Genomic DNA, 22222 nt, shown 5'->3' on the forward strand with positions numbered 1-22222 from the left:
AAGACTTTTTTTTTTTTTTTTTTTTTTTTTTTTTTACAACACGTGTGTTGTCGGTAGAGGCTGCAACACAAAGATAGCATTTCATTTTTTTCCATCACCCTTAAGACCAATGTGTGAACTAATCTCTGTACTGAACCTAATCTAACTCACTACCTCATAGTCCTTAACGCTAGAAGGAATGTATTTGTGTTCTGCCTCCCTCTTTGTTCCTAGAATAGAGAGAAATAAATAACACCGCCTTCCATCTTCCTGTTCTTCTCAACATCACAAAACACAAATTTATTGACATTCTAAAATGTCACAATGAAAACTTCTTGTAAACCTTTTTTTCCTATTATTATTTTCTATAATGGATATCACTGTATAATTTAAACAAATGTATCAAATACAGGACCATTTCTGTTCAAGTCCTGAACATAACCAAAAATATGTAAACGTAATTGTGTCTTTGTACTGTTTCCTAAAAATGACCTTTAAATCATGATTAATAAGCTGGATTTTAGTTGTCCAGCACTCTGCAATGGTTCTGTATTTTATCATCAGGAATTATGCAATGCAAAAATAAAAGTACCTGCAAAAATATAGTTCTGATTCTATCTATATGACTTTGGATGTTTCCAAAGTGTGTGTGAGGTACACAGTATTGCACATTGTTAGGCAGTTGTGAAAAATCAGAGTCACGTTATTGATTTTTTCCTTGTTTGTTCCAAAACATAGCATGGACTAGGAAAACTCCACATAGAAAAATGTAAAAATCTGGTTTTCATGTTACACAAGATCTTTTTTGCTGGTTAAGCAAAACATTCTAATTGACGTTTATTGACGGGATGATTACAAAAGCATGGCAAGATAACCAGCAAGTTACTCTGGAGGTCTTTGCACTCATCCTAGCTTCTTACAGACAGCGACATTTCCTCTTGAGGACCATTTCCAGTGTGTGAAGAAGATTCTGTAGCCCACGCATCAGAAGCTGAGCAAGTTTGAAGTTAGAGTAGACTCAGCATCGGTTGTCAGATGAGTCAGAGTATGCAGAGCTCAACTAATTTTCAAAATTCTCTATTTGTCCCTATCAATGCACATTAATTTCAGCAATAAAAAAAATGGAATGTTTTGCCAGGCAGTGATATTAAATACTGCTCATATACCCATTTATACTGAACCACGTTGCATTTATTTATTTGTTATTGCTTTTCGCCTTTGTCTTCTGTATAATTTTGCCCAGCCTTCAAAGAGGTCTACTAAAAGCAATGACAGGAGAGAACATAACAAGCCTGCTTCTCTCGTTGGGATTACCCCAGTTTAGACTGCAGTGTGGTGAGAAGATCCCTCGTATCCAAGCATTGGAGTAAAACCGGAAAACAAGACCAGCTTTAACTTGAAGTGGACAGTTCATTTATGCAATATCTGGCTTCAGATAATGAAAGGCACCTGCAAAAAAGCAAAAAAAAAGCTTTTTAAGTCATGCTGTGACAACCCCACAGCATGGGGCCATGCCAACTACAGGTTGACATTGTCATATTTAATACTGAGATATCAAAGGAAAGAGACTAATATTTTTATTCCTAGGACAAGTTTGACAAAACTCTGTGTATCTGGGATTATATACTATAATGATTCTTGAGCTGACCTCATTAAGAACATGTGTTTCTAATAGTGGAATGCCAGTGGTTATTTCATTTTGGACAATCCTTAGGTTTTACCTAATGGCAATCAGGTTTCATGTCTCAACAATTAATAACATCAAGATGTTGTTGACATCATTTAAGAAAATAATTATGTAGCAGACATCTTGCTCGAACAATCAGCTGTCTCGGCAGCGCGCTCAGCCCTGTTTCGGGGGGAAGCAGCAGTGAAGCGGTAGGACCTGCTCTCCTTTCCTTCGCTGCAAGCAGAAACCAGAGCCTCGCTCAGCGGCTACGCCGTGGTGCGTGGCCGCGCGGAGGTGCCGGTACTCACTTTGTCCGTACTGTCCGTACTGGTAGCCGGTGACGGGGTCCATGCTGTAGCCCGTGGTGCTGTAGGTCGGCGGGCAGTAGGACTGGGACGTGGGCAGGCTGTCCAGGCTCTTCATGTGCTCTAGCCGCTGGCTGCAGCTGGCCGACACCGTGGTGGTGGGCTCGAGGCCCCCGGTCAAGGGGGACAGGGCATAATCAGTTTGGGGCTGGTGAGGCACCCCGCCGTGGTTGGTCAAGAGTCCCATTACCTAAAATAAAAGGCATAATAGCACAAAGAGTTAAAATACACGAAGGCTGTATTGCACACAGAGCCACAGACACATTGAACACTGAACCTATCGGGTATTTCCCGAAGATATGTAGACTACTGTTCAACTGATCCTTTGGGTACCTAATACGACGAAGGGTATCATTTACAAAAAAAAAAAAAAAAAAGTGATACACAAAAATGGCAAAATAAGGAATGAAGCAAACAAGGAGAAAAAAAAAACTTTAAAATTTTAGATTGGCAGCTCTTGTGGCCCAGCTGGGCCTTTCATGGGTGTTTATTCCTCATTGTCTTGATTATAAGAGACCAAGAAACAGGTGATAGTTCTTCAGTCACACTCATGCCATTGTGCATAGTCTACAAATGCAGGAAAGCTGTGAAAAAGCTCACAAAAATAATTGTCCTGAGGACAGTAATCACTGAAATTAATTGAATTTGGAGGGGATCCCAGAAATGCAACTGGTCAATGGGAGCCACAAAAAACTCGAGTACCCAGGAGAACAGGCAGTGCTGGGAAGGGGCAGAGCAGGTAAAGCTCACGCTGCTGCTGTATGCACTGTCTGCCGACCCGCTAAAAGCCAAAATAACGTCGCAATTTTTTTCTCCTCAAATTAGATCCTAAAAAAGTGTTTAAGATTATTGAAAGTTTTTTCTACTTTAGGAACAACAAATATTTCTCATCTCTTTGGAAAATTACCTGCTCCTAAAAAATCTAGCATGCTTAATGATCTGGCATTGGATCAGCAGGACACAATATTAGCTAAATTAGAATCTGTGTTCATTTCTGACTGAATTAATCTTCATCCTTCAAGATCAACACTAATGGATTTAAAAGAAGAAATCCACAAAAAAAACACATAGTTTTCAACATAAATGAAAGATATTACTTTAGAAAATATTTACATTGCCACAAGGAGCATGGTTTTGACTTTTTTTTAAATACACATGGTTTTATGAAAAAAAAAGTTTTCAAAATTAAGCTAATAGATCAGGTACTACCTTAAAAATATACTACTTAAAGTAACTAACCTCTTTTCTGTTTAACGGTTTCAATAGAGCCCCAAACAACATCATTTGAACATTAATAGCAAAACTGTGAATGCAAAAAAAAAAAAGTTGGGGGGAATTCTTTTTTAGTGGTTGTTCTAGAGATAGAGATTAGACTTGAGATTTAAACTTAGAACCACACACTGCCTCAAAATCACCCAAATTTTAGTAGCATTAATATCTGATGTTTTGGCTGGGGCCAACTTCCAGGAGATTTGTCTTCTCTAATGAACGAAAATTAACATTTAATGAGTTTTAATTAAAAAGTTTAAAATTAGCTACACTGTAACACAAGTCTTTAGGCATCTTTTTATTAAAATAACTCAGACGCAACTCATCCAATAACTCAGACACTTTTAAGACACTTTGAGGCAGAGAAAACAGAATTTGAATAGTAACCATCTCCTCAGAAATACCTCCTCCAGAGGCCTTAGGAATCATCCTGCAGTTGATTAGTATCTAAATAATTAGATTTCTGGTCATGTCTGTTTTGAAAGCTCTAAGGGAAGTAGCCTCAAGGCAGCAGTCTTTCATATGGTATGTGCCATGACCTTATCACCCATACACGGAGTTACAGGAAGGGCAGAGCTGACTTTCACCTAATCAATTAGAAGGCCATTAATGGGCTTGCAATGTCCTGCACCCTCAGCTTAGCAGCGTGCAGGAGACACATGAAAGCTCAGATTTTGCAGGTCAGATCTGCTGCTGCTATGAAGCAGTATAGTTCTAAATATAATAATTAAGGAGTAAGAGAAATTTAATCAGTCTATACACCATCTAGGTATAACATGTTCTGGATTAGCTTGGGAAAGCTGAGATGACACTTGTCACCTACACTGACATGGGTTCCAAGAAAGGTAGCAAGAACAAACAAGAAAGGGAAAACAAGGGTTGATCTAACAGCTAGGGCCAAATGCTGCTGTTACTACTCAGAACAACTCCTATAAATGCCAGAGATCAGGTTGTAGGGTTTTTGGTTACATGATATGTTTTGTTCTCAATTAAAATAAAAACCACCCTGAAATACTGATGTGGAGGCTTTGAGCTCATACTCAACAAACAGCATGTACAATTGATAAAATTTTATGCTATTAGAAAATAAAGTTGCATTTAGGAACAAAAACAGAATACAGGGAACTGCAACCAGCAAACTACAGAAATGCTTTTGGAGAGCAACAAACCCAAATATTCATTAGGCCAAATATCCCTAGCTAGTGGGATCAGCTTAACATCCCTAGACGAAGATATGATCCAGAAAGAGGAGAAATCCAATGATGAAAGCTTTCAAAACGTGTAAGCAACATCTGGTCCATTATTAGCTATTATAAAAAATACTTCTATTATCAACAAAATAAAGGCTATTAAACTGAGAAAAAGCTTATTTCGTTTAAATGAAACATTATGCCTGTTAATGCGGTTGGTATTTTAGGATGTAGGACCTACCATAGGCATAATAAAATTCTCATATGTTTTAATTCATTTACGCATGCCTGCATTTAATATGCTTTGTGACCATGTCTGCAATTAATATGATTTATGAGAAAAGAACATGTGCAGTATTTTGGGGGTACAGTGATACATTTTTTCCCCCTCCTGTGAATGAAAGATTTAATGAAACAGCTCAAGGAAAATTGTTGGCAGTTAACGTATTAAGTTGAACTGACAGAATCATGAGTAAACTTTAGTGGAGTTAATGATATCCTCTTATCTGACCCTGACACATTTGCAGCATGTAATTTACAGAAGCTCTGTCCAGGGAATCCTGACAAATGCTCCTAACGATGTCAGGGCAATGTTCCATTCTAATGGGAAGCAGATGTGGGTCAGATACCCTCATTCATCACTAACACTGAAAATTTCAGCCTCCTCCTAAGATGAATGGCATTACCTGCTGTTAACTCTTTTTACTGTAGAAAAATCTCTCAAAAGCAAAATATTGTACAAAAAAGGCACTTGAAAAGGCTAATTTTACTGCATTGGAGCAAGAGGTTTTTAGAAAGTTGATTAAAATTAGTTAGCTACTTGGATCGGTACCTACAGAATCCTAGAATTATGTTGCTGGTTCATTATATGAATATTGCTGCTATATAAAGCAAACGAAGAAATAAGGGCTTTGTTTTGTGCCAGAAGGCAGGCACAGGGAGCCAAATCCTCCATTAATATGAACTGGAGCAAATACACTGACTGTGAACATCTTGATGATCTGACCTTCCACATACTCAAATCAGATGAGACTTTTATCCTGATTTCACACCCCTAGACATCAGTAGTAGCTGCACTGAAATCAGAGAAGATGCCCTGGTATACCTCTAGGATAATTATGAAGATCACTTGATCCTTCAGAAATCATACTTTTATCTACAGGAGATTACTCATGTTCATGATGTTTTCACAACCTGTTAATAAATTGGTCTCTTTCCAGGTGCTAGATCCTGGAATTGCATAAGGCTATCAAATTAATTCAAAGGGAAGGTAAACCTCTAGTTCCTGGTTGCATGGAAAAGCTTACCAAAAAAAAAGGCAAGACAACTGAAAAGGCAAAAAGAGAAAGCCCAGGGATGAACATACACTCTAAACTTATAGCTATACGAAAACAACCCAAAACTTGTTCAGGCTGTCATTTCTGGTACTTGCAAGTGAGCTTAAATTGTTAAACATGACAATATGACCTCTAACAGCTCATAACAAACCCAAACTTAGCATTACGTTGGCTCTCACACACCTGTCCTCCCTCACTGGAGGGCACAGTTTTGTTTTCTATTAAAGCACAAAAAAAAAAAAAAAAAAAAAGTATTTTCTAAATTAAAACACACTATTGAAATTTTTGCTGGCAGACGGCCTGAGGATGCGATCTGCAAAGCTTTTACAAGACTCCCCACGCTGAACTCAACCTATATTTCACATTCCCAATAGAGATAGGATGGGATTTAATTTAAAACAGAAACATCCCTACAACAGCTATTAAGTGATCTTAATATTGAGTGAAAGTTGTCTATAAAAAAAGATGACAGGCAAACGTTGTGTTCCAACCAGAAAGGATGAGTTGACTCATGCAGCTTCCATTAACATATATGCCAGGCCTCTAAAATTTGACTGATTAGCCCTGGCTGCAAGAAAAGTACACAGTGGTTTGACCAGGGTAAGCCTGTCTGTATTCCGACTTTTTTTTTTTTTTTTTAAATATAAGAACATGATAACTATTACCAGTGTTTTGACATAAATCAAGAAAAATCTCCCTAGAAAAACAGGAATTCTATTCTCAATTCTGAAAATAATTGAGTCCTGTGCATTTAAACCCTCTTCCAAGAGAAAAAAAGAATAACACACTGCTTCCTAGAGTAACTCTGCTAAAATCTCACTGCAATATATATTTTTCACTGAATCGTGGTATTTTTAGTATCTTTTTCGGACACCTAAAATACAGAGCATAATTAATGACTTGAGGCATCTGTGTATACACATGACGAAGGTCTCATTCATGCATCCATCCTTAATTGAATAAATATGCAAGTGTTTAGATTCATTAAAGAATTGGAACTCACCAGTATAGCAAGGTTCAGTACTGAGTATATTCTAAATAGTACAAATTATCTGGGGAAAAATAAGTCATTCTGTGGGAATTTCTGAAGCCTTCAAAATCACAGAGTATAAGTAGATTACTTTTTTTTTTTTTGATCTTGAATCTTTGAATCTTGGGATGTCAATTGAATTTTTAAAGTTACACATGAAATCACCACAAACATATTTGTTCACAAATTTAAAAATATTATAAACCAGGAATTATACTTTATGGTATTTTTTCCACCTCTCAATTAGAAAGAATAAATTAGAACAGCTGGAAGGTATTGAGAATGTGGGTTTAGGGGTAGCTTAGGTTTTGTTTGTAGAAGCAAAATTTTCACGTGAAAGAAAGGTTTTGTCATAAATAACGACCAGGCTTTGTATGCCAGGTTACTGCAAAAGCTCCACCTGGCATACAAAACCAAAGACTATTTCAAATTATAATAAGTTCAAGAGCAGGAAAGCTGCTGGATAAATTATCTCTTCTTATAATGCCTAAATTCAGTGCCTTGAAAGAGTCAAAAATTCAAATATTCAACTATGCATTTACTATACTGTTTGAGGACTGTTATAAAACAAAATGGGTTAAAAATCAAGATATCAATATAGTTTGATATACATAGGGTCACTTTACTGCTACATTTTTGTATTTACAATGTACATATTTTTCATTGTATTTCTAAACATTTGTTCTTATGAAATTACAATAAGACTGGAGGGGGCTGCACAATCCACCTTCTTGGGGGAAAAGGGGAGGTCCAAAGAAAAAAGGTGGTAGAGACGTTGAAAACATAAGGTCAACATGTTGTTGTTTTTCAATGAATGTCATCATTACTCTTGCAAGATAACAATTATGAGACTGTTGAATCTATTTGTATCACAATCCAAAAATAGGAATAACCACAAAAAACCCCATTTACTGATTTTTTTTCTCCCCCCCTTTTAAAGAAACTCGTGTTCAGGCAAATCACATCATGTGAGTTCACTTTACTCCTCACGCAGGAATCCATGACTTCAGTCTCATGTTCTCGGGTCATTAAGAGAACAGCTCTCAAAGCCAACATATTGACAAAGATATGACAAAGATCATGAGCTTCTCATTGCTGTGGGACTTGGACTCAAATGATCTTTTTTTCTGGGGGGCAATAGATTGGACAGTAAGCAGAATGTAGAGGAAAAAATATTAAGGAATTAGTAGTTGCTTTTCTTTTCCTGTCTCTATTAATGGGGAAATGCGAGCTTTTAGCTCTCAGTTCCTGTGTTTCGCTTAAAAGCATAGTTAACAAGACAGTATGAACCTGTCTCTCTCAACTGATTCGACAGCTGTCACAAGATCCATACTTCAGGTTAATGAAAACCAAGTGTTCACAAAAGACCCGAGAGGCAAATCACTTCAGATCTATCTCCCCAAAAAGAGTTACAGGATCATTCTTAAACTCCGGCAGGGAAATGTTTTGACAGTAGAAGAAAGAAACCTGACACAGCTTACATTTTTACTGCTGTTCACAGAAAAGTTTGGAGTTTTCTGGTCAAGATTATTCCTGAGCTCCCGGTAATCGCATGATCACAACCAAGTACATTAAAGGGTGCCGAGATCCTCTACATAAACGCTCAATGCTCGACACTTTTGAAAACGCAACCTTGAAAGATATTAGTTCAACTCAGTTAAGGAAGAAGCCAAGGAAAATTAGAAGTCAAAAGTTTTGTGAAAGGAAAGGGGAGAAATTGTGTCCAACAGGAGACAGATTACATACATAGTCCTTCCTTCTGTAGAAACTTATTAATTGCTGTTTAAGGCTGGGTGTTGCATGGGGTGAGGGCAGGAGGCGAATGGCCGCATGAGCAGCAGCACAAGAGTTGTGCTCCTGACGCCACAGCGGCTGGGCCCACACCGGGGCCACAGGCCGGGCCGCAGGCCGGGCTGCTCAGCCGCTAACAGAAAGCACATGACAAGGTCAAGAGATGCCCATGTACGCCGGAAAAGGCTTCTCCCCATCTAAAATGAAGCGGTTCAAAACACCCAGCTCCTGTCCTGAAAGCAAACGGTGCTGTGGTAGGGCCAAACACCTGCGCTTGCAAGATAAATGTGTTGACAGTCGCTCTTCTGCTTCACAGCCCAGGAAGCGGGGTGATTGCACTCCAGTCCTGTACGTGTTTGTGAACACATAGATGCTATTCCTTAATAAGCTTGAGTTAACAATTGGCTGTTAAAAGAAAATGCACTGAGCAACTGAAACCTAATTTGAAAAGGAAATACAATATTCCAATAAATGTATGCATGAAAGCCAAGAAGCTGCATAATAGGCATAGAAAACACAAAAATATGCAATTTACATATATTACACACTAATAATCTCTGTTCTGACATTATGTTTAAAGAGCTCTGGCTGAGACGGAGTGCTTGCAGTTTGGTTGCTTCTCCATAAAATACAAACAAGGACCCTCCTGGCTATCAGCTCCCCAAGACATTAATCACTGTCTCATTCCTGCAAAAGTCAAGCCTTTGTAGGTCTGGGAGAGAGGTTCTCTCACCACAACACGCCAATAACGACTAAACCAGATGAACAGGGAGCATCATCAGTCATCTTGAGAGCTGCAGATCTTGCCTTGATGTTGGGAAGCGCTGAATGTTAACAAGGTGGCACTTCAGCCCCAGCACTGCTGGGTTAGTTCCCAATAAACTGCCAGTCCACAGGACAGGTATTGAGGAGCACTCACCTTCCCCAAACTGACCAAGATCTGCAGTCCTCTCATTTCTAACTACATGGCCAACATGATAAAAATAAAGTTACAGCACTCTAGCTATTTCCACTTGTCCTTGCCCTTTTACACAGGAATTGCCTTAAACAAGGCTTTTGTCCGTTGTATCCAAGAACAAAGTGTGAAAGGAAACATCCACAGTGGAAAAAAAAAAAAACAACCCCAGGAGTCTCTGTGGCAGACCCTCATCAGGAAAAACTGAACTCAAATGGGAAACAGATTTAATAAGAGCATGATCTTGTGAATTTTCATAGATTTCTTCATAGATCCTGTGAATCTCTTTAGATTTGGTTTGTATGTTCAAGGGGTTGTTTATCAGAGAGATCATTCTGGTGTCAGCCCTTGCTCCCAACCCCCCAATAATTCACCACAAATTCAGCTTTACAAACAATATACCCAGAGCGCTTGCCTGCGAGAGGGACACTGATGGGTGGAAACATTATGCTAATTGCTCACACACCCAGATTTATTGTGGCCAAAAACCCACCAGTGAGTAAAACACCCTCTTTCCGCCTCATCTAAATTCTACGCACACTTCCAGCATCTCAACATGCCCACTCAGCAGGAAAATTCCCATTCCTCTTTCTTCAAGAAAACCCTCCGCACAGAACTGGCAATGGACTTTTTGGCTACATCTGCTTCGCCCCCTCAGTCAGCTCATAGACACCTAAGGGGAGCAAAGAGCCCTGAAGAAGCTTGACAAGATCATCCTCTGGAGCACACCCCAAAATGAGCTTACATTTTACACACAGGAATGTGACATACACAGCACCAACATCTTTGGCTCTTGTTTTGGGTTATTTCACTCATGTGAAATAACAGCTGTTATTTCACTCATGTCCCACAAATTGTTTCACAAAATTTACTTACCTGAGATTACACCACTCAAGAAAGATGGAAATAATTAGATATACACAGAGTCTAGGTATGTCAGTTTATACCAAGATCTCTAAATGGGTGTTGAGGCCTCAGAACTCTTTTGGAGCAGCTACTGCTGATTCTGATGAATATCTGGGGCTGGGGTTTTTTTGAGCCACAGAAAGATCCTTATCAGCTCATCAAGTTACTCCTCCTGATGCCAAGAAGCTGCTCCATGTCTGATCACTGGCTGTAGGGATGCTGCCCCACGTACGTTCGCTGAGCAGCCCCTTGCTAACCCTGTTGGAAAAGGGGCAGGAGCTCCAAACACAAGGGTGGGAAAAGGTTACAGAATTCTACGGAAAGTTTCCAAACATAAGGACAGAGGCGGGTGTAAAGAAGCACAGTAACTGATTAAAGTAGTCTAATCTCTTCTGCGATCTCCTTTTGATTATATCAAACCTCTAATCAGCAAGACTTTGGGCAAAAACCTGGCCTCGCTTTTTGTCCCACTTTTGCCCAGACATCACAAGATTTCTTTACTGTTGCGCTCAACTCTGTCTTCACAATAAAAGCTTTGTGAAAGGAAAAAAAAGAAAAAGATCCCGTTTTCCATAACCAGAACCAATATATATTTAAACTGACACTGACTACTTTTAACGGATTAACTCTGAACCCCCAAAAGATATTTATGTCAGAATTGTGGAAGACTTGCACACTATGAATCTGGTCTTTTTTTTTTTTTTTTTTAAAAAGGCAACTAATTTAATGTCATGGCTCTTGTTGGGGTTTGCATTTAGAAATCAGAATTCTTCTGAACAAAATCCATTCATGTCTTGTTGGAAGTATAACCATTTGTTTTCCTGTTGGTATTTTTTTTTCTTGAGGTTTCAAACCATAAAGTTTTGTACCCCACTCTATGCTATAGGAATCTGTGAAACTTAATTACATTTACTGTTACAAAAAAGGGTTTATGAACTTTTGCCTTTGGGCAAAAATGTTTATTTCATTGCCTTTGTTATTCATTCTTTTCAACTTCAGTGCCTTTGAACTTTTCAGCTGCACAGAGTTATCACCGTTGCACAGGAACCAAGAACTGTACTCGCGAGATGCAAACCACAAGTTGAAGAAAACGAAGGAGGCAAAGATATACGAGTCGTTATTTTGGCCACCCTTTGTGCCATTAAAATCTCATTTTCTGCCTATTAGAATGCCCTCTTCCTGCCTAGGCAGTGGTGATAGTCAGTGATTAGTGTGTAATTGAGTATAATTGTCTTTTCACTTTTCATTTGTGTCATTCTGAGCTTCTCTGTGTTTTTCTAACCACCAAGAGGAAAAAAAGGGTAGAGAGAAGATAAAGCTGTTAAAACTCTCACTCTCAGCCTGAAGAGATTCCCGATTGTAATTATAGATTGCATCCTTTGTGACTTACCAGAATTTAGTGGACATCTCTCTCCTAGCACCTGGTTTGCCCACACTAATAAACTAAACTCTCATCTACTTAAGCTTTGATTAATAATGTCAGATGCCACATGTAGGAAAATTTAACCAACCTTTTGACACTCAATTATTGAGGCAATTTATTAACATGATCTCCTAAAAAGAGCTCATGCAAATTAGCAAAACAATTATGGCATGCATGCATTTACATATTGCCCAACACCAGGAATACCCCAGGTTTACATATTTCTAACTCAATTAGAGCTCCTGTCAGTGTGCGCAGTTCAGCCCTTGAAACTTGCCTGCAGTTTTCCTGGATCAGCTGGAAAGCCTCCATGAGGTTATCTCCGAGAGATATTTTATTCACAGAAAAGCTACAAGATCAGAGTTCCCGAACTTCTCATACCCAGGCACGGAGCTTCAGGAAAATAGGAGTACATTACCAACACCTGACAAGTGAATGTAAACATGAACCCTGCATGATTACATTATCAATCACTCAAAATTAAATATAAGCTATGAGCCTTGATTCAGCCAGTAGAAGGAAAAAAATAAAAAGATATGTATATATATGTAAAAAGAAGGAAACCAGCAAACTGAAATCATGTGGCTTGTATAAAGAATACATTATGGTTTAAATTTGGCAATTCATTATACTGTGGCCTGAGGGAATAGACTCTTTGGTTCGGGTATACAGCAAATCCTCTGTCTGAAAACACAGGACTGACCTGAGGTGAAAGGCCATTGCCAATGGCAGGGTTCATGGGATTCGCGGGCCCGGACGGAGGCACAAAGCTGTCTGTATAGCTGGAAAACCCGTGCCGGCTGCTGGGCAGGCAGTAGGCAGAGCCGCTCTCCGCGTTCGAGGGGAGGCTGCTTTGGTGCACGGTGCTCGGAGGAAGCGGCTGAGGTCTGTGGACTGTACCGCTCGGATCAGACACAGCTAGGAGCAAGAGAAACATGTCAATACGTTTTCCCTCTCTTTTTCTGGCATAATAAATTCATTATGTGAGGCGTAACCCACTATAATTCCATCAGGACCTGCATCCTGGCTAAACAGAAGGGTATGTTGTTAATATTCCTGGGTATCTAACTGGGCCAGCTAAACCATGCGAGAGTTCTACCAAATCACTGTTTTAGAATACATTTTAAAAATCATAACAGACCCATGCATTCTTCAAGTAATTTTTAGTGGGTGATTTAGAATCAATAAACCAAAATAGAAGTAAAAAAGTATTAAAAAATTTTAGGAAGGTAGGGAGAGCTTTACATCCTTAGCAGATGGAAGGTAGTCTTCCTTCTCCTCCAGGTCACAGCACAGTTCTTCCATGGTTTAAAGTGAAAGCAGTAGTGATAAGGAAAAGTTTGGAGCTTGGTAAAAACCCCTTAAAAAGTGTGTGGCCTCAGAAACACCCACCAAGTAGCCAACAGAGTAGCCAAGCTTTAAAGCTCCTTTTTACCCCCAGGCCAAAGCCAGCGCCTCCTTGGCACTATGCTTGAGCGCGAACCGCTCCTAGAACGGGCCAGCACCGGGCAGCGCCGTTCTGCCCGAGCACCCGCTCGCTCCCGTACCTTGCGGGATGGAGGTGGGCTGGTAGGACGGCTCCGAGAGCGGGTAGGTGGGCAGCGTCGGCATGGCGCTGGGTGGAAAGCCGCCCGGAATGAGGTGGTTGAAAGCCATCAGCTGGTTGGCTCCTGCCTGCTTCCTCCATCGAGCTCGGCGGTTGCTAAACCAGACCTACAAATGTTTTAATTAGGCACGTTTGATTTTCATACACTTCATGTAGGTGCATTAGCAATAAGAGCATCATATTTCAAATGCATTTAGTGTCCGAGAAAAGAGACATAAGTAATCCATACTGGGCACATCTGCCATCAGTCTAGGTCCTAGGACTCCTTGGCAGCCTCTTCCATGGTTTAACAGCAGCTCCCCAGAGCTACTTTTCCTTTCAAATACAGCCTCTCTGCAAGGGCCTGATTCACATATCTAATATTTTTTCTCGACTTTGGATCTGTCTTGACAAAAACAGTAAAAGGATTTATCAAAAACATGACCATAGCAATGGCCCCAACTCTCACCATCACATTTTTACAAATAAACCCACTGAAGTTCTGATCCCCAATTGTTTTAAAAACACATTTTTTTTTAATCTACCGTGGCTTTGTCCTTCTCATACAGCGACCTGTACTTAAAAGAAGGGAGATCCAATCTAGAGTCATAAGGGCTAGGGATTTGGGTTGAATTCCTTGTGGAAACAAAAGCAAAGAATAAATAAGCTACTGCACTTTAGAGGCTCAAAATACAACAGTCTTAGACAAACAGGGTTGTCTTGGAAGAAGCACAATCTGTTTGTATTAGTGTAACATGTATAAACTAAATCATTGTGCCGGGCATTAGGCAAATGCCTACATAGACAGAGTAAATGGAGCTGGTCTAAGTGGCCCAAGCATTTGAAAGCGATGCTCACTTTCAAGGCACATTTATTTTAAGCTCCCTGGTTTCTGTGTCACTTTCAAAGATGGAATGCAAATCATGTAGCCGATTTTGGGGGAAAAAAAAAACCACTGCTGCGTCCAGACAAAATTTATATCTCTGAAGAACTCAAAAACAGAGATGAATTGAGAGCAGACAGCAACAAGACTTTTAAGAGAAGCATTGGAAAATGAAGTTTTCCAAACATCTAGATTTGGGTTGACCAGAAATCACTCAGCAATATAATATAAAATGTTATCTTGCATTGGCAGAGAATTGATTAGGTGACTTTATAGATTTCTTCCATCCCTATTTTCTAATATTTAGATCTTTCTTTTTATTATCATTTTTCTTTTAAGTAGTTTGCAACTGATCATGCCAACATCTTGTTTTGCTGATCTCAATGGGATATTCTTTAAGAGACGTTTTTATTCACTTGGGAAACACAGTGGTCTAATTAGCCTTGACGTTTCAACCGCCCAATCACAGACACAGTGCATGCTATGTGCTTTTAAGGGAAAAAAATCTCTGAACCAACAGCGTGAAGCATCCAAGATGTGAATTTTGCAGGAAACCAGAGGATATTTTGTGTTAAATGCAGTCCTGACCATTGCAAGCACGAGTGCCAAAAACATACCAAGTCCCAGGGCTGATGTATTGTTGATGACACTTCACGTTCTAGCCAAAGATTTTTTTTGCCGGTTGCCTCATGGTGTTTTTCCCAGCAACCATCCCCTACACTCCCCATATACCCCACGATCCACAAACCTGCCTGTCCAAAGTTACACCTGGAAGCAGCTCCCAGTGGACACAGCAGCGGAGGGTTTTGAAGGTGCCCAGGTGCAGGGTTGACCCGCGCACGCAGAGGGGACCCGCTGCAGACAGGGCCCTGGCTGGCAGCATCACCCGCCTGTGCCACAGCCTCCCCGCAGAGCGGCCTGCGCTGGGTGCCCACGGGCAGGCGGGAAGCCCCGTCCAAGGCAGCCAGGAACACCAGGGCTTGTGGTGGTGGGAGACGCATTGGTTGCGATAGAACAATGTCATGGGAACCAGAATGTTAAATAATAATAATTACAATAAAAAAGACAAAAAAAAAATCAGAAAACTAGGCTGCACCGGAGGGAGCGAGGTCTCCCAACCAACTCCCAGATCCTCAACTCCCATAGTTTCATTTGAAAAGTCTTTGAATCAGCCCTGCACAATCACTTACAAAACTGCTGGAGACTCCTGCAGAATATTGAGTAATGTGTCAAAATATGCATTTATAAAAGAAAGTGTCCCGTATTTGAGCAGGGACCAGAAAAAGACAATCCAGATAATACCCTTTCTTTCCCTAATGTTTAAAACATCTTCATGAGCCTTCACATGTTTGCAGTTGGCCAGTTTACCTATATGAATTCCTCCTTCATCCCAGATTTAAAAAACTACAGTTATAGAGTTATCTACCAGAAGAAAGAAAACACTGTGTGCATTCTTAATCCTATACATAATGCAAGAGGGATAGCCTCAAAAAGAGGCACGATAAATTTTCCATAAACCACATCAGGAATGACTATGAAAATCTGCTGAGAAGTCCTCAATGTTTCTAAACCTGTCTCTCATTCCCTCATCCCATCTCCTACCAGGACTGTGCTGTTTGGAGTGTAAGCTCAAAGCATTCAGAGCAGCTGAGTGCAAATAAAGACTTTCTAGCACAGCTCCTCCTTCCTCCGTGATTTCCCAGTGAACAGTTATCACCAGGTTTTGTTTGCTACTGAGAAGAGACTTAAAAGCAGAGCCTGGACTTAAGAGGTTTCAAAGCTCACTAACAGCTAAGGAGTTGTCACTTCTCACCCCTCTATCTTCTCTTGCAGACCATCCTTTCCTGTCAACACACCAGAGGGGACCAAAGAAAAAAAAATATGCAAGTTTAGCACACATTAAAAGTTTGTTTTTTTTTTTTTTTTTTTTTTAGTTTTTCCTCTGATATTCAAGATTTCTGAGCCTAGAGGACTTCTATTTGCATCTGAGCTGATTATTGCCTTACTGCATCTACATAATTGAGGCTGCAATAAGCTTTTTGCAAAACATTTATAAGCTTGTAGCATGTTTGACATGGGAACATTCAGCTCCATCCTAGTAGCCACAAGAGAGATGTCAACCTGAATTTTCAGGCATGCTCTTCTACTAACCATTTTTTTTTTGGAAGCTTTCAAACAAAACAACGTAGGAGTTGTCTAAGAGCCTTTTCAGAATAGGATGTACTCATGTTTTTGAGCTCTTTTCTACTTTCCTCCACTTGTTCACACAGAGCGAAGCAGTCCCTTCAACATGCAGACCATGAAGAGATGGGTTTGACTAGCCAGCCCCTCAACCAAGGTAGACTCCTGGGGCTCCACCAGCCACAGAGCAAACCTGAGCCCCATTTCCTCTCACCATGAGCAGGCTGGAGCCGATGGCAGCTCCTCCAGCTCATCGTTGCGATAAGGCAAGTGTAGAACCTCCATAAACCTCCAGCTCATCATTTTAAAATCCTTTGCCAAAAGACTGAATAAAAGAACTCCCACCATCAATCTGAACCAAACTCCTGACTGCTGCCAAAGACTGCCCAGGTCTAAAAATAAACCTGATGTGGGAGTCATAAGGTGGCCAGGAAAAGATGCTACCCACAACATTCCTTCTGTGCTGTTTGTTACAGAAACCGTAACCGCACATCTCTGAAGCTCAGAAAAAGCCTTTGATCTCTATCTACAGTGGGGAAAATTTCACTTTTGGAATTTAGCCTTCGGATTGATTCGGTAAAAATAGCCCACAGACCTTAAGGGCCTACACGGCAACTTAATGAAGCTTTTAATGAGTTTTTAAACTGGACTAGTGAGGCCTTGCATTTTTGCTCACAATATGCGAAGCCCTAACATGACATATGCAAGGTCTGACATTGTTCTTTTTAGCTTCATGCTAGATCTTGGGGATTTTGAGTTTTCAAATTGTATCTGACAAATGCTCCGCACCAAAGTCCATTCCCCTCCCTTCACTATTGGAAGGCTCCAATTTTGCACATTAGTCTGGGGCACCCTTGGAGGAGGTAGCAGAAGACATGGCCTTGCTGCCTTCACATGCCTCCTGGACTGAAACACAGGGGAAAGTGACAGCCCTAAAGCACAAAGGCTCTGCAGGAGGAATTGCAAGGAACCTTAGAGCTCCTTATTATACAGTGCATGAGTATTTGTGACAGTTATGATTACACATCTTGTGATTCTTGCAACATGGAGTTTGTTTCAACAACATTTCTCCCCACCAAAGCCTTTCTTGTCCTTGGGATTAAGTGCATAGATAACATCCACAGTGTAGTGTCTGTTTTCGGTTGCTTGCAGCTTCCAAAAAATTCCCCTTGGGGGCTGAAATGTTCCAAGTTTGATCTGAGCCCAGAGTTGGCAATTTTTCTTCCCCCTTCCAACCAACTGACCAGCTTAGAAACACGCATTTGGTCACTCTTCAACAGTGGGAAAGTGAGAAAATAAATGTTTTGGAGGTTTAAGAATCTCCCTTTCATGAAGAACGAGGACTGCCCTAGGGAAGGGAGGGGAAGGGGAAGCACGGGGGTGGCAGAGTGGGAAAAACAGAACTCGAGATACGAGTGCCATACACAGGGGTGAGAACAGCAAGGCCGATCTGGTTCTGGTCAAGTAAACAACCTCCCAGTACAACAGAACAACTCTAAGAAACTGGTCCTTGCAGCTAGCCCCCATCAGAAAAAGCTCTGGAGAAAAAGAATGTCTGGACTTGCACAGGCTGCAAAAGTGGCTCTTTTACAGGATGCTTGAGCAACAAGCAGTCAAAGAGACCTTTGTGTACACTTTCACATAAAATCGGGTACCTCTGATCTCTGTCATACTCTTACCAAAAAAAAGACGATGACTAAAAAGCTCAAATGCTGCATCAGGATGGCTAGTCAGCCCCCTCCACCTCAAGTCTCCCAGGGTTATTTCTTTTCACAAGTCTTTTATTTCATGCCCATCATAGGTGGCTATTTTAAGGGGCCATAGGGAAGTGCTGAATGCTGATAAGGCAAATCCTGTATCCCTTAATCCACTGATAAATCACTCTGCCAGGCTTCAAGAGTACCAGACAGATGGAGTACCCGAGGAAACTACCCACAGGCTGGCTTCCCACTTTGACCCAGCTCATCTTTAATCCAGAAAGGTTTTGTTCTGGTATTTTAATCACTGATTGACTGGGAACTTTCCTCCATGCTGGGTTAGGTAAAATATCCATATGCCAGAGGTACTGGGGAATTTGCAAGGCTGTAGATCATAGGACTGGTGTGAGACAAGGTGCATCTCAAGGGAACAGGGGAAGGAATGTAAAGAGTCACAGGGTTAAAGCCACATTAAGACAGCTGTTACATTAATGAGTGCTCTGCTTTTCTGCTAGCCATGGGTCATTGATTTAGAAAAACATGAACAAGGACTTCTTCATTCTCTCATATCTTTCCACTGAAGCTAAAGCAGCCTAAAATATATATCCTAGATCCTGATTGCCTTGCTAATAGATCTTATATAGAAAGTTATCCTTATAATGCTTGTGCAAGGCTGATTCTCAGGGTTTGATTTGGTCTTTCCTGGGCCAGTGACTCTATACATGAAACTGTTGTGTTAGCACTTCATTTAAGTAAACACATTAAGAACAGATTTATGTCCTACTGAGATCGCCTTCCAGACAAACTTATCCATACATTTGATTTTCTTTCATGCTCATAACAGAGCACTTAAAGTTGGGATGTGACATCATCTGCAAAAACATCCAGCAGATAAAACCACTGAGCAGGAAAGTCTGGATCCATCAGGATGGGTACCCAACAGCACAGCCGTGCTGCAAGACGCGTGCTTGCCCTCAGAGCGGCACTCGGGATTACTTGTCCCAGTTTGTAGCATGAGTTACTCCTCCAGCAGTTTAACTTGTTTCAGACTCCTCGGATATAGCCGAAGTTGTGAAGACCTAGTAATTTGGGAGTTATTTTGCTCTGAATTAAACTGACAGTTGGGATAAAAAAAGGTATTATGAAATCTAAAACTAGTCAACTTCCTAGGATAAACTGGAAGTAAACTGTGGATACTGCACCAGTTACCCTGTTATCTTGCATGGCTCTATAGACACATTGTCCTTTTTAAAATGTTTCTCTCCTCTATTAATGCCTAAAAGAGCCAAACAGCAACAGATGAAACCAGTTAAACATCTATAAACTGGCACCACAGCTTAACTGATTACGTGCACAGTGCTGTCAAATGCACAAAATAAACAAACCAGGAGAGGACGTTGTTCTCTAAACTCCAAGTATTGTATTTAGGGTAGGTATGGAGCAATTACCAAGGACAACACAAAACTGTTTTCAAAGCAGCTGTTTTAAGGAGGTGGAAAGCCCTTGCCCGTATACAGCTGCAGACACCTCTGAGGTTGCACACCTCATAGCTCCCCATGTTCTCCCACCCCGAGCAGGAGCGTGCGAGAGCACGAAAGGCCGAACGCGGCCACGGACGCAAAGGCGCCGGGGGCAGCATCCCCACACGCACCTGAACACGCGCCTCCGTGAGCTTGGCCCTCTGCGCCAGCTCCTCCCGCGTGTAGATGTCCGGGTAGTGCGTCCGCTCGAAGGCCCTCTCCAGCTCCTCCAGCTGCTCCGCCGTGAAGGTGGTCCTGCTGCGGCGCTGCTTGCGCTTCAGCGGCAGGTCAGGCTCCGAGTCGATGTCCGAGCCTTCCTCGGACTGCGGGGCTGAGGCTCGAGAGAGAGAGAGCGCGATGAGAGCGAGAAAGTTAACTTTAGCTGACAATTGAAAAAAAAAAAAAAAAAAAGATCGACTGGCAATATTCCCATCACATGAACTGAGTTGGTAAACTTTATTAAAAAAAAAAAAAAAAATCAGAGTTAAATGTTACATTATGTGAATTTCCTCAACCAAGAAAAGTACAGCTATAAATTCAGCACCTTTGCCAGACCCAAGAATATTTAAGGACCACCAGAAATCTCTCTGAACACATCAACTACTCAGGTTTCAGGAGAAGGCTCAGCTCTTCAACTCCCCTTGCAACAGTTGGCAAGTATTTGGGGAAGCTAGTGCCAAATGATCACACGAGCAATCCAGCCCTGACCCTTTCCCTCTACTCATGAGCAAATACTCCATATACCTGGGCAATAAATATTGCCATGTCATAAATTATAAATTCTCATGCCATAGATGCACATGCACAAGACCTTTCCTCTGTAGATATATCACTAAGACCTCATTGCTGGAAAGATTATGGAAGTGATTACAAAGGAATGGGAAAATTAGTAAAGAAATTCTCATACATAATCAAATACTTTGTCCTGTGCACTGTTTGTTCTGCTTTGTGAACAGTATTCTCCACGGTTACATTAGCTTATCTCGGTACGCTTAAACTTCTCCGCTCTCTGCAGCTTAGCAGCTGGCCATAGGCCCACCTAGCACAATCTTAGGACAGTCCAGACAAGTGCTAAAATTCAGAGAGATCTCAGACACGTGCACAGAGAAGTGCTGCAAGAAAAGCAAAGAGCTGTTGCCCATTTGACTCAGCTCTTCCAATTACACAAGCAAGTGGATTCCAGCACATGCAACACCAAGAACTGAAATACACTGGTGGCATCACTCCCTTCTCCAGAGATTTCACCTCCTTACCTGGGAGGCTTCCTACCACGGACGGCAGCCCCGCGTGCTGGACCTGCAGGGTCCCCAAGGCGCGAGCGGACGGGGATGACCCGGTGCAGAGCGTGGCGCGGCCTGGCCCGGCCGGCCTCCCGTCCGCGCCAGCAAGGGGAGCCACCTAAAGAGGGCAGGCGCTCGCCAGGCATCCCGCCTGCCACACCGGTAACTCCACGTTAGCTGCTGGTGTAGACACTGACTCAAAGCAGCCTTTGCAGCACAAACCAGCTGAACGTGGCTGAGAACACACAGCTGGAGAAAAATCACTGTTGCTCAAGCTCCGGCTAAATCCCCCCACACACTTCGTTCACTTCTAGCTGCTTTACATTTTGCACTCAAGCTGTTTGAACTAATAAATACACCTAATCTATTTATTTGGTCTTATAGCATGATAAGGACAAAGGGCTTTTTCGGACACCTCAGCTGAAGAGTTTATGAATTTCTGGACACAAAAGAAGAACAATTACTGCCAGCCCAGAGGCTCTTCTACGAGAGCTATCTGCGTTGTACAGGCACCAGCAGCACTTTGGATCCAGGATGCACTAAATATCAGGAAAAACTCCCGCAGAGCTCAACATCAGTGCTCTGCAAAAAACACGCATTCATGGGGCCTCTCACTTGCGTGGCAGCTTTGCCCGAGTACGGACAGCAGGATCAAGTCCTCCCGGTTCTGGAGAACGTTATCCAGAGAACAAAGAGCTGCGCAGCTGCCCCAGACCAAACGGCTCTGCTCCGGTCCTCACCCCATGGGCACGACTGAGTGCCTCAGTCGTCTCCCTTGCCCACAGGGGACATGGGCTTCTCCAGCTTTTGCCCATTTCTGCTTATTTTTTAAAAAATAAATAAAATAAAAAAAGGAGGCTTAAGGCAAGCTGAAATTGAGCTGGAAGCAGGATGGTGCTGTGGGAATTGTATTCCAAGGAAAATGCCTGAGGATGCATATGGACACACCAGCCCATTACAGGGGAGAACACGTGTGTTAGCATACACATGCACACCTACAAAACACTACCTAGGAACCAGGGACTATGCAGTGCAAACAGCTGCGTGTCGCTGAATTTCTGACCCCAACACCCTCACTCAGTGGGTTCTGACCCCAACACCCTCACTCAGTGGGCTAAAGCCCAGCCAGAAGCCCCCAGGTGATCTCTCTAATAAGTGTTTT

At 41.6% G+C, this 22222-nt stretch overlaps 1 protein-coding gene across 4 annotated transcripts in view; it reads right to left on the reverse strand.

Annotated features, from left to right (window-relative positions):
• Window positions 1-1246: 1246 nt before the first annotated feature.
• The window catches only part of PAX3 (paired box 3), a 56229-nt gene continuing 35253 nt past the window's right edge, over window positions 1247-22222 (reverse strand). For 2 of the 4 annotated variants that reach the window (XM_088528483.1, XM_088528482.1), the window contains exons 5-9: window positions 19912-20111; window positions 13462-13627; window positions 12618-12832; window positions 1957-2203; window positions 1247-1428 (exon numbers count right to left, since the gene is read on the reverse strand). In XM_088528483.1, coding sequence (XP_088384609.1) covers window positions 1394-1428; window positions 1957-2203; window positions 12618-12832; window positions 13462-13627; window positions 19912-20111 — 863 coding nt within the window. In that variant the 3' untranslated portion in view covers window positions 1247-1393. Of the gene's footprint in view, window positions 1429-1956; window positions 2204-12617; window positions 12833-13461; window positions 13628-19911; window positions 20118-22222 lie in introns of all 4 variants that reach the window. The other 2 variants (XM_088528481.1, XM_088528480.1) reach the window with 1 other exon arrangement.

Source organism: Tinamus guttatus, unplaced genomic scaffold (assembly GCF_059628265.1).
Source record: "Tinamus guttatus ecotype Peru unplaced genomic scaffold, ASM5962826v1 Tinamus_guttatus_pri_ptg000311l, whole genome shotgun sequence".
NCBI lineage: Eukaryota > Metazoa > Chordata > Aves > Tinamiformes > Tinamidae > Tinamus > Tinamus guttatus.